General features: G+C 34.3%; 1 protein-coding gene across 1 annotated transcript in view; it reads left to right on the forward strand.

Moving 5' to 3' along the window:
- Positions 1 to 12,034, forward strand: part of LOC145691983 (protein takeout-like) — a 63,494-nt gene that overhangs the window by 15,248 nt on the left and 36,212 nt on the right. Inside the window, exon 2 of the mRNA XM_081767280.1 lies at positions 1,184 to 1,279. Coding sequence (XP_081623406.1) covers positions 1,184 to 1,279 — 96 coding nt within the window. The remainder of the gene's footprint in view (positions 1 to 1,183; positions 1,280 to 12,034) is intronic.

The raw sequence follows: 12,034 nt of genomic DNA on the forward strand, positions 1-12,034 counted from the left end.
AGCAGTGCCGTGCCGTCGAGAGCAAGGGAGAGCGGGGCGGCGGCCCCGGGCGTCGAAGTAAGGGGGCACAAAATTCGAGAGGAAAAAGGAAATAATAGAAGGAAAGAAAAAAGACAGAAAAAATTTACTCAAAAGAGTCACGTTTATACTTTTTGCGTTCCTAGACACTTGGTAAAAGCGCCCATGTACACATGGCAGGAAGAGGTAATAAAGAGTACTCAAAATCAAGGAAAAGCAGATTTAATTTTGAGAATTTTCTTACGCTTCGAGCCAACAATGGTGGCGCTCCGCGGCTGATCTGCCGTCCTCACTGATATGTGCGGGGGCGCCGTCGTATACTCTCGCCCTGGGCGCTGATTTTCCACGGCATGGCACTGGCTGAGAGAAATATTACTTATTCCTTTTTGTCATTTTCTTTCCTTAAATTGTTGTAATTATTTAAAAGAGCATGCGATAAAAGAATTTTATAATCATAATGTATCAATTGAATTGTAAGTACAGTATTTGTATTTATTAAAACTGTAGCTGGGCCTGTGCTGTTGAATAAATAAATAGTAGGAACGTGAATTTAAAACAAAAAAAAAATGTTTAAAACAGGGAATTTATTATAGTTAAAACTTAATTCTGTATTATTATTATTATTATTATTATTATTATTATTATTATTATTATTATTATTATTATTATTATTATTATTATTATTTTTCAACTAATTCTTTATACTAGATTTTCGGTAAGTGTACAGGGTGGTCCGGAAGTGGGTGTAACCCCCCCTTTAGTTTCAACAGTATAATGTTAGTTATGGTAGAATGTCTGTACACAGTTACCTTGAAGTCTTGAGAGTCTTAAGAGTCATAAACATCGATATGATCACCATCCATGTCGTAACACAGCTGATTTTGATCACACAGTGTTGATTAATCCAACTTCACTGCAAATAACTGTTACCAAGCAGAAAACAAATGAATGTGGATAGCAATGTTGCCAGACAATGCCAAGCAATGTTTTACCAAACAAATGTGGGTAAAACCTAAAACGGTCAGAACACACCAATTAGCGGTACGCCCACTTCCGGACCACGCTGTACAATGTTTATATATACAGTATAATACCTAGCTAAACCATGATGAATAAAGCAACTCTAAAACTGTTGTCTATACAGAGTATTACTTTTTTTTTTCAGCTGACCATATGCCAATCTGCAAAGCCAACGACCCTAATTTGAATCAATGTGTGACAGAAGCAGCTAAAATTATTTATCCAATTCTAGCGACCAAAGGTGAGTAATTTCTAATTCGTAGTCTCTATGTTCCTCCTCTATCTCCACTGGAATATGACTGCCAACTAACCATTTCTTTCGATAAGCTTTCCATGATCATCTAAAGGAGTTCAGTTCTAAAACAATATACAGTATAGTCTTCAAGCATTAGTGTCATAATCCAGTTTGCCTACGTATGTGAAAGAAGAAAAATTAATTATATAATCCAAAAGTGTACTAGTTTTATTCCTATACTCATCTGCATGTGTACACTGAGAAAAATCCGTTTCCCGACAGCGGTATATTGTACAAATATAAGAATCCTCTTGCCTACTTCAGAAACCAGTACGGAGCATACGTTATCCGTATGCTATATAGCCACTGTCCATAGATGTTACATCATGCTATTGCAGGATGTCTGACATCTAACAATTTTCCGTATATCACATACATATACCTATGTTACATTCTTCAGCTATATGTTGTTATATACGTCCATTTGTATGTGAGATCCTGACCGCCTATATTTTTTCATACAGAAAGTACGTACAGATGGAACACTTATACAGAAAGTATTATAAATCATGCGTTTCCAAATGTACGTTTGATGTATGTTAAGTCCAAAAACTACAGGATTTACAAATGTAACATACGATTTTATGTACGCCACATACATTTTTTTCTCAGTACAGCTTAGTACATTTCGCTTGAATATTGCCTTATGTGTGGTAACATTTAAACTCAAGTACTTTGCTACTTTTCAATGTAACTGAAAAAATCAAAATCAAAATACTGATGTATTTAGCTTTCATTATTCTATTATCTGCTAGAAGAATACCTGTTTCTCGCACGGGGAGAATCGTTCCGCACGCTGAACATAAAGAGGTGAATTTGGATTTAAGCGACATCGGAAGTGTCACTGTTCGTCTCAGCGACTCCAAAAACTAAGGATTCGACATGAAGATCGATCATTTTCGATCATTTTAAAATATATTTCTCATTCTCCTCCCGTAATTTGCATTGTCAAAGTGTCATGATTAAAAAAAAAATCCCAGGTCCGAACCTCATTGAAAATTTGATCGAGATCGGTCTCGTGGTTCAAGAACAATTAAGTTATATATATATTTAAAGAAAATTACGTGTAGAACGAAATTAAAATTTGTATAAAATTCAGTATTGATCCTTAAAGTCCCTTAAATACTTCTGCCCATTATTTTAGCTAAACGGATGAAGTTTTGTATATTTTATGCAAATTACAACTTTCATTCTAATATTTTACACGCTTTTGTTTCAGAAAATTATTTTTCTCGTTTCTAAAAATTCTTTGAAACCATTCTATTGGTTGTAATATAACCTACATATCGACATAAATTGGTTTATAACAGTATGGCAATGTTTTTATCATTCAACCAAGCCCATGACTGGACCTGCATGATATTTGAAAGGAAAATACTAGGAGCATATGGATAATAATATGCTTAGAAATTCTAATAGGATGTAGACTATCAGGAACAAACGAATGGTTTCTTATAAGATGGAAATATCGAAGGAAATCGAGAAGCTAAGTAAGATTTTTTCAGGTACTTACCTAGTTCTTATTTCAATGGTATAATGGGTTTGAAAGGAACAATCAATAGGAATTCAACATAATCCAAAAACATGATATCACTGTGGGTACAATGGTATCCGGTTGTGTATTTTTGTATGTATGGTATTCCGCCAAAGACAAAAAGAGTGAGTGAGCAAATTGCTTTTTAGTGCTGTAAACTGACAAGAAATATTGGCTACAAAGAGGCAAGTATAATGCAATTAACCATAAAATGCCCTCAACCAAATATCAGAATCAGTTGTGATATTCGTTTAATATGAATATTTGCCTCGATTCATCCTCTAAATCTATTATTATACACACGCACTTAATATATTCTTTTTAAAATTCTTGTCCATTCGTGGAGCTGGTTCTTTGAAAATTTGATATATAAAACCAATGTCTGTTCTAGCGAATATATACATAACTAACTAACTAAAACTAACTCTATGGCCTATGGAACCCGGAGGTTCAATGCCGCGTTCACAAAAACTCTCCATTGACTTCTATTCTTAGCTAATTGCATCCAGTTTCTACTTTGTATTCCAATCTCTGCGAGATCCATTTTAATATTGTCCTCCCATCAGCGCCTAGGTCTTCCTAATGGTCGTTTTCCGATTGGTCTTCCAGTCAAGACTTTGAAAGCGTTTCTACTTTCTTCCATTCTAGCTATATGACCCGCCCACCTAAGCCTCCTAGACTTCACGACCCTAACAATGTTGGGTAAACCATATAAATTATGTAGTTCCTCGTTATGAAGCTTCCGCCATTCCCCATTCCCGTTCCTCTTGGGTCCGAATATTCGTCTCAGGATCTTGTTTTCAAATACTTTCAGTCTATATATATATATATATATATATATTACCATTTGACATTATTTTCAAACACGAGGAATTAATTTTGAAAAATAAAAAAAGTTTAAAATTCTAGAATGAAATTTCTGTAGAGTACCATCATTCATAAACTCGCAGGGGCCGGGGTGGCTCAGTGGTAGAGCGTTCACCTCTGGTGCTTGGGGTCCCTGGTTCGATCCCAGCCCCCGCCAAGTGAACTTTGTGGTGGACAAACACAGTGTGTGTGGGTTTCCTCGGAGTTCTCCCGTTTCCTTCCACTTTCTTCATTCCATCATTTCATTCATTACTCATCATCACCGTCTCCTTTAGCCTAACCGGCATAACCGTGGGACGTAAAACTCAAAGATTTCATTTCATAAACTCGCATGTCAAAAATGTTAATATGTAATGTTGTGATTGTATAAAATAATAGAAAGAAAAATGTACAATTTTTGATACATACTTTCTGAAACTTACCTTGAACTTTGGCATGGAGACCTATAAACTAACATAAATACAAATACATATGTAAAATTGTATAGTGGTGTAGACAGAAATTCGTTAAGAGAGGATTAAATCAGTCAATCTCATATTCTTTCAGGACACGTGTGAGTTTAGTATATACGAGGTCAATATAGTAAATGTTTATTTATTTATTTATTTATTTATTTATTTGTAATATCTTTCTCATGCGAGAGACCCAGAAATCCCCTTGCGTAAGCCACTTAGAATAAGGGAAAGAAAGAGGACAGAACTGAATGATGTGTATATGTAATATGCCATTACAGCCTAATGATATTATGTTTTTAACAGGAGGGTGCCCGAAATTTTTTGCACCGACTGTACTTGATGTTTAACAAAAAAATTTGTGGCTGTTCATATAATTCGTAATATTGTTCGTTATTTTATTTCAAATTAACATGGAAAAACTGTAAAAAATTCATTGGGAATGATAGTTTTGGGAATCAATACCTTTATTTATATTTTAAATTAGTTATAAGTCTTGTATATGGATGTGTAAATGGATTATTACAATTCTTACGGTGTCAGTGCTATCCGAAAATATAGATCCACTATTGGACGGAACTTTCCAGATCAAATAACCAATCTAAAATTCGACAGAATTTTCAGGACCACCCTTCACCTCTCTTTTAGATACCTAGGTCCTTCTAAAATCTAGTTTAATCCAGATTTTACCAAATTTTATTCGTTTCAAAGCCCCACCGCCAAAATGCTTAGTTTTGATTGGCTGATAAACCCACGCTATGATATTAGGGCGCAATTATTCCATTCCATGCCAAGAATCTTACTGAAGACGCCGGACTAAGATCGTCCCAGCTCAAAAAAGTCAAAAAGGGAGCTAGGAAAGCTGCAGTAAAAGGTAAAATAATATAATAGTTGAATAACTACCGTCCAGGAAGCTGCGGAGCCGTAATTTGTTAAATGTCACAGTAAAAAACCGGACTGAGGAGCTAAAATAGGAAGTGTAATTCAGGGACGCCATGTTTTGCCGATATCATTAGTGATGGACAGGTTCTGCGAAGTGCATCAGTTCGTTAGTTGTTCATAAACATCCACAGACAGTTTAGAAAGAGTAGTGTTTTTTCCCTTTAAATACTTTTATCCTTAAAATTACTCCTTTAAGAGTTACGTTAGGCCTGCCCCACTACCGTTCGTGTTCGTGTATATAGTGGATGTGATTTCTTTTTGTATTTACTCATTAGTAACATGGCGGTATTTAATTTCGTTGTAGTTAAGATAGGTAGAATAATGCACGTGTAAATTTACAGTAAGGGCTCCTATCTGACTCCCAAATTGGGAGTACGGCTTCCAGCGGGATGAGTTGAACATGTAGTTTGTTTCCGGGTTCCTGCCCCTTCAGGGCAGGGGTCCTATTGTTAGCTAATACTTCGATATGTCCCCTCAGGGCATTGATTAAACAGGTCGAGTAAGAATGTGATTTAATAAATATAAGGGCCAGTTGGCCCTGTTCATTTCTTTCCTTTCGTTACCTTTCATAGAGCCGATTTAACATGGTAAAATATGAATGTTTTCTGTGTATATTTATTAGTATAACATGTATTAATGTAGTGTGTAGTATGAATGTGGCATGTATGTGTATATTTGTAATGTAGAAACATGTTCTAGTATCAGTGGTAGTGGTAGTTAAGTGATGAAAGAGTGTGTGAGATGGTTGAGCATGGACGGTGTAGTATTTACTATGCAATAAAATTTTTATTATTCCGTCATTAAGTGAACTCATACACAATATTTAAGAGTGAACGTAATATAGTACAATAATTCCGTGTACAAGGTCACATTCGGTTGTTCAAGGGTTGATTATATCATCGCTAGCCTCTAGTGTCGAAAGTCAGTACTAACCGCCATTCTTCTGTCGAGGTACTTAGTGATTTAGTTTTCATGGAATTGACCTTTCTTTCCGAAATAAAACCTAGAAGGTATAAATCACAGCCCATATGGATGTACAGTTAGGTCAAGTGACCCAAAATTAATATATTCTGAAAGTTTCAACATTCTGCATAGTCTAGAAATCGAGATATTTAAGTAAATAAACAATCCGTAATTTCTTAACAGAAGTCGGGCGATATGATGCTAGTTCTTCGCTTTGAAATTATATTAAATGTTCATTTTTCTTCGTGGCTGCAGAAGTCCATTGTTGCTGCAGAATTTCATAAACATTAAACATTATCGCAGATAATTCTATTTTCAGTGAACATACGTAGGATTTTTTTTTCTTTCTTCTTAATAAAGCTACCGAGTATTACATAGTATTGTGTGTGGGATGAAAAAGTCTTGGGTTCGAGTGAGGTTGTCGTGCGGTGATCGGAATGGGAAATGTTTGTAGTGATTATAGATTTTAAAGTGTTAGGATGAAATGCGTATATAGGCTGGGCGTAGATAAAGGAAACAGGGTGTTTGTAGAATATAGCGTCGTGGCAAATGAATATTAATGTGAATATGAATATAAAGTGTATGAATATTGTAGTAAATGAATATAGAATATAGGACACCCATATAGTTAAATATATAGTAGCCCAGTGAATACTTCGCCGCGTGTTGATATATAAATATTGAATAGATATGTGTAACTACAAACATCTCAGGTTCTGACCCCTGCACCATGATATCACGCGGACAGGAGGGCGATATATAGTCGGACTATGGTAATACTTTGTAGTTTTATGTGTTATAATAATAATCAACCATAGTAATACCATCTGATAGAATAGGTAGCATCATATAATCGCTGACTAGACATATTGAATAATAAATTATGAAAAGACAATAGTAGTTATACAACAGGGCTGTAGTGAATCATATCTTCTGGTCGGTTTTAAAATAGAATATCCTGCTCCGTGAGATTTTTTTTTCCTTCACGTTACCTACTCGGGCTAGCTTACAATGTTCATGGAGGCGACAGCTCTGACAGGGTTACAGAATCAAAACAATTAATTATTGAAATTTATTATTCGCGTACCCGGATGTCGACCCCTAGTCCCTTTAAGTATTTTCATTTCTTTTCTTAGTTTAATTAGACGAGGGAAATTAACGACATCCCAGACTGTGGCGTGTCTGCGCAGGGTAGCTATCGGTGAAGTTTGGCAATAGAAATCACCGATCCAAAATTCAGTTTATTTAAATTTTTTTTTATTTTGGCAAATCACTAATTAGGGATATCTTAGCTATTACTCTAGTTTCATTACTGTCCTCGAACCTCCTTAGTTCTTCTGAGGGGTCGAATATTTTTTTTTGTCTTACTTAGAGATTTCAAAATTAGGGACGAAGTTACCTGGTCCCTTTTCCCCCTCTCCTTTTAACCTGCTGGTCTGGGCCGGATACGGGGATCGGATTTCAATCTTACAAACAAACTCTTGTGGGATTGGGATCTGATGGACACAGAACTTGCATCCTTGGCAGCAGGGCGCCCCTTGAGTCTGCGTATTTGAGTAGACCACCCCTTTTGGCATGTTAAGAATATTTTGGCTATGAGTTGTTATATATTTAAATTCGATCACTCTTCTGAGTAGTGAGTAGTACTTTAATCTTTCTCCTTTCGTTGGCGCCACTTTCTCTCTCTTGTCTCGTTCTTCCTTCTTACTTCGAGATTTTTTTTTTAATTTTTTCAACCTTCCCCCCCCCCAAGATTTTGAACTTGTTACTTACGATTTATTTAACATACAACTCTGATCTGAAATTACCAGCTGAGATGTTGCAAGACACGATTCATGGATAGAGTAGATAATGATTGGGTCCTCCATCACATTTTGACCTATCGCCGAAATGAACAAAGACTTCATATCTGACGACACTTCAATTACGTTCTTTCACCGTCGTCCCTTTAAGGTTTTTTTTTAACCTATTGGTCACTTTCCTTCCGTTTTTGTTTTTGTTTACCTTGTAGTTGACCTGGGCCCAGAAATTGTATTTTAGGTTATCTAGTTATATCTTTAGAAATGCTCTATGTTACGTGCCTGCCTTCCAAAGTTCTTTTTTTTTCTTCATGATTTAAACACGAGTTGATTATATAAAGGTGAAAAATTTATAGACGCGCGGTATCAGATAAAAAATCCATTTTCTTTTTCATATGTAATGTCGGAAGTCATTTGTTTTCTTGGACAATATTTGCAACCTTTTAAAAAATTATTGTTGGGGTGATTAATTTAAATGTGTGCGCATTTATAATAAATATATATATAGAGAGAGAAATGAATACGTCGAATGTATATGTACTTAGTATGTGAATATGATTTTAAAGTAAAAGTATGATATTAAATGTATTATGAATATATGTAAGAGCGCTCGTGTCTGTCCCCCTAAACGTGTATTGGTTGCTATAGTTACCAGTGAGTTCTCCGACGAATGTAAGAATGTAGATTTTGTTAAGAATACCGCCGTGCACTTCAGTAATTTTCCTTTTATTTTGAATAAATGTAAATGACAACTTCTGTAATTATGTAATGGCATGTATTGAAAAGTAACGGCAGGTCAAAACGTAACTCATATCACAACGAATATTAACCCTGAACTACCAACCTAAAGCCATTGTGGAAAGTGCACCGTGAATCCTTCTCACCTTCATATGTATCCTGTGACTTGACCAGTTTTTTTTTCCATCCTCCATTTGAACCATCATACTCCATACACCTGTGGAAGATTTTTTTTTTTTTAATCCGAACCATGTATACATATATCCAAAAGTGATCTAAAGGAAAGGTCTCATGACGTGTCCCAGTGTTGAACAAATAAGTAACTTGAAATTACTCAGTTAATAAATTCGTGAATGGACGGTCTAAGAGGAGAAACATCCTCTGGCGAAAGTGATTTTCAAAATTCCTAAATGGGTATAAACATCGCAGTGTGCGAGTGCAGATATAAACTGCGAAGAGTTACAAACTAAATATAGTCGATGAATGGTTTTTGTAAACCAATAGTTATATATATATATATAGAGAGAGAGAGATATAAATAAACACAAACTAAGTTAAATGGAGCGAAATGTTTGGACACTATGAGTAGTGCGTGATTTGTGATTTGAACGCTCAAAATTATTGATATTTCATTTCTCAATGTGAGATAGAGACTCATACAAGTTTTAATGCACCTAAAAGTTTTTTTTTTCTTTCTTTCCTCTTTGTCCAATTTTTTTTAAAAGTGAAATAAGTGTCTCCTTTGCATATGTCGCAAATCCTAATTTTGATTTAGCATGCCTAAGATACAATATATGTAATTATTTTTATTTGTCAAGATGACTGAATATATAAAATTTTACTAGAATATAACACTATGTACTCTATTAATATATAACCAATAACTTGTGCTTGTAATATTTTCTTCATAATTATCTGTTTGTCTTTTCTTTTCACTATGTATGTAATAAATTATTTGTATTTTTGTAGTTAGTTGGTTTCCGTTAACCATATATACACTGTCCTGAGTGAGTGAGCGTGTGAATGCATGATAGATTTAATATAAGTAATTTTAGTGATATAATTTGTTGTATTAACATCTGTAACATATGTGTCGTGTTTTAATATATGTGTTAAGGTAAATAACCTAGGTCATGAAGGACCGCTACTAATGGTTTAAATCGGCTCTAGGAGTGAAACAAAAATAGCAGGATGAGCCTAAATACGACATCTTTCTTCCAGGAAGTTGAAATTCTGATTGATGCGATACATAAATTCATATTGAGTTTATAAGTCTGATTTTTTTTTTCCTCTTGGCTAATTCATATGTGTGGTCGATCCTAGAGAACAGAGTTCAGATGCTGGATGGTTATCAACCACCGGTTGGAATAACAGTACAAAGAATGATTTCACCTTTCTCGTTTCCAGGTCTAGGTCTGGGCAATCCCACGGTCGTGGTGCCTGGAGCTAGGTCTGGGTGGTATGAGGGAACATGTGTCTATTCCGAAGCATTCCAAAGTTGATTAGTCGTTAATAACATTTAGAATGATTCACCTTTCAGCGACTTTCCCGACCTTTTACTATATTTCCGGAATTATCCAGTAATCTGTTTCTTATTAAAATACCCTATTTCTTTCCTTTCTTCTTTTCCTACCTCCTTCTTTTACCCTTCTACTTTCTTCTCTTTCTTTTCTATTTCTAAATGAAAGAAAACGGAGTCATGATTGAGAGTAGTCGCTATTGGCACGGTCAATAAGTTGTTTAGATGAGTTTTTCTTCGGGAGTCCGATATGGAGTAATCAACAATAGCAAGAAAGTTTATTGGCATTTACTTTATTGGAAAAATAATTCGGATTTCAATCAGTAGGTGATGTTTCGTAATCGTCCTTGTTAAAGAGAATTAATTTTAGCGACTTCTCTCCAGTATATTATTATTATTATTATTATTATTATTATTATTATTATTATTATTATTATTATTATTATTATTATTATTATTATTATTTTTCGTTTTCTTTCATATATGAACATGTGCTTTTAATGGGGAATTTTGTAAGACATATATCTCTGTAGAAAAAAAATATATAAGGGAAATATAAAAATATAATTAACCATCTTTCGGAAAATGCTTGTCCAGAAGAGACTGATCATTAGAACTGTTTCACGATTCCACGTGGAGGGGAACAAACACTATATGCCTGGGTTTTCTAAGGGTTCTCCCATTTCCTCCCACTTTATTCATTCCAGCAAATCATTTATTTCTCATAATCACAGTTTCCGTTAACCTAGCCGGCATAACCGTGGGACGTAAAACTTAAAGATTTTATTTTTTCGCTTCCACGTGGAGCAACTATTTTCAATTTACTATTCAAAATTTTCAGTTTCAAATGCTATATAGATATAATGCAATATGAGGCATCTTTTTAAATACTTTATTATTGACTTATATGAAATACAGTTGAAAGTAGCATTGTGTCTATTACTTGTTCTAATTTATGGAGTAGTAGGAGAAATGCATAAAGTGCACAGCAGACTTGTAACTATACCAAACGTGAATATTTACAGAATTGCAGTAAATTTAGAGAATATTATACGGATTTGTCTACAAAATTATTTGAAACAATTAACATCATTACCATATTTAAAAGAATTCCTCGGAATTTTCACTCTTCCTCAAAACGTTCGTGTGTGCGATTGCACACGTCGCACATACTGCACACACACACACACACACACACACACACACCTCTCTCTCTCTCTCTCTCTCTCTCTCTCTATATATATATATATATATATATATATATATATATATATATATATATATATATTGTTATAGGATGTTATGGGATGTCATATTATACTTTAGGATATTTATGAAATATTATTAGATATTATAATTTTAGATTTCAATTTTAGTAAAGTTACAATATTTTATGTCATTTAGATTAAGTTTATTCACATCATGATTTTGCTCATTAAATCATGTCACACAAATATTAGGAATAACATTATGTCATGAAAATCATTTAGTTTGCTGACGCTTTATTATTCCATAACGAAAAAGCAAATACTGTAAACTAGTTGCATTATGTTAACAAGAGAATTTGTACAATGAAGTTATTACGTTTGTCAGACAATTACAATTGAATCAGCGTTTTTATTTTTCAAAATTGAGGACAGAATGTCTATGATATTGTAAGAATTGTATATCTTTTTGTTTTTAAAAAAATTTCTTAGATTGACAAAATTTAAATCATCCGAGAAATTGTGTCTGGAGATTCTAGGGATTTTTGGTCAGCAGAATGTCCTGTCCCAATTGAGTTTCTCAAGAATTCCACGTGCTAACTGGAGTCTGTTGTTGTCATGAATATTTCTGATATCTGCAACCTCATTTCTTGATTATATAAAACAGTTTCCTTGGAAAGAT

This window comes from Thermobia domestica, chromosome 8, assembly GCF_964235325.1.
Source record: "Thermobia domestica chromosome 8, izTheDome1.hap1.1, whole genome shotgun sequence".
Lineage (NCBI taxonomy): Eukaryota > Metazoa > Arthropoda > Insecta > Zygentoma > Lepismatidae > Thermobia > Thermobia domestica.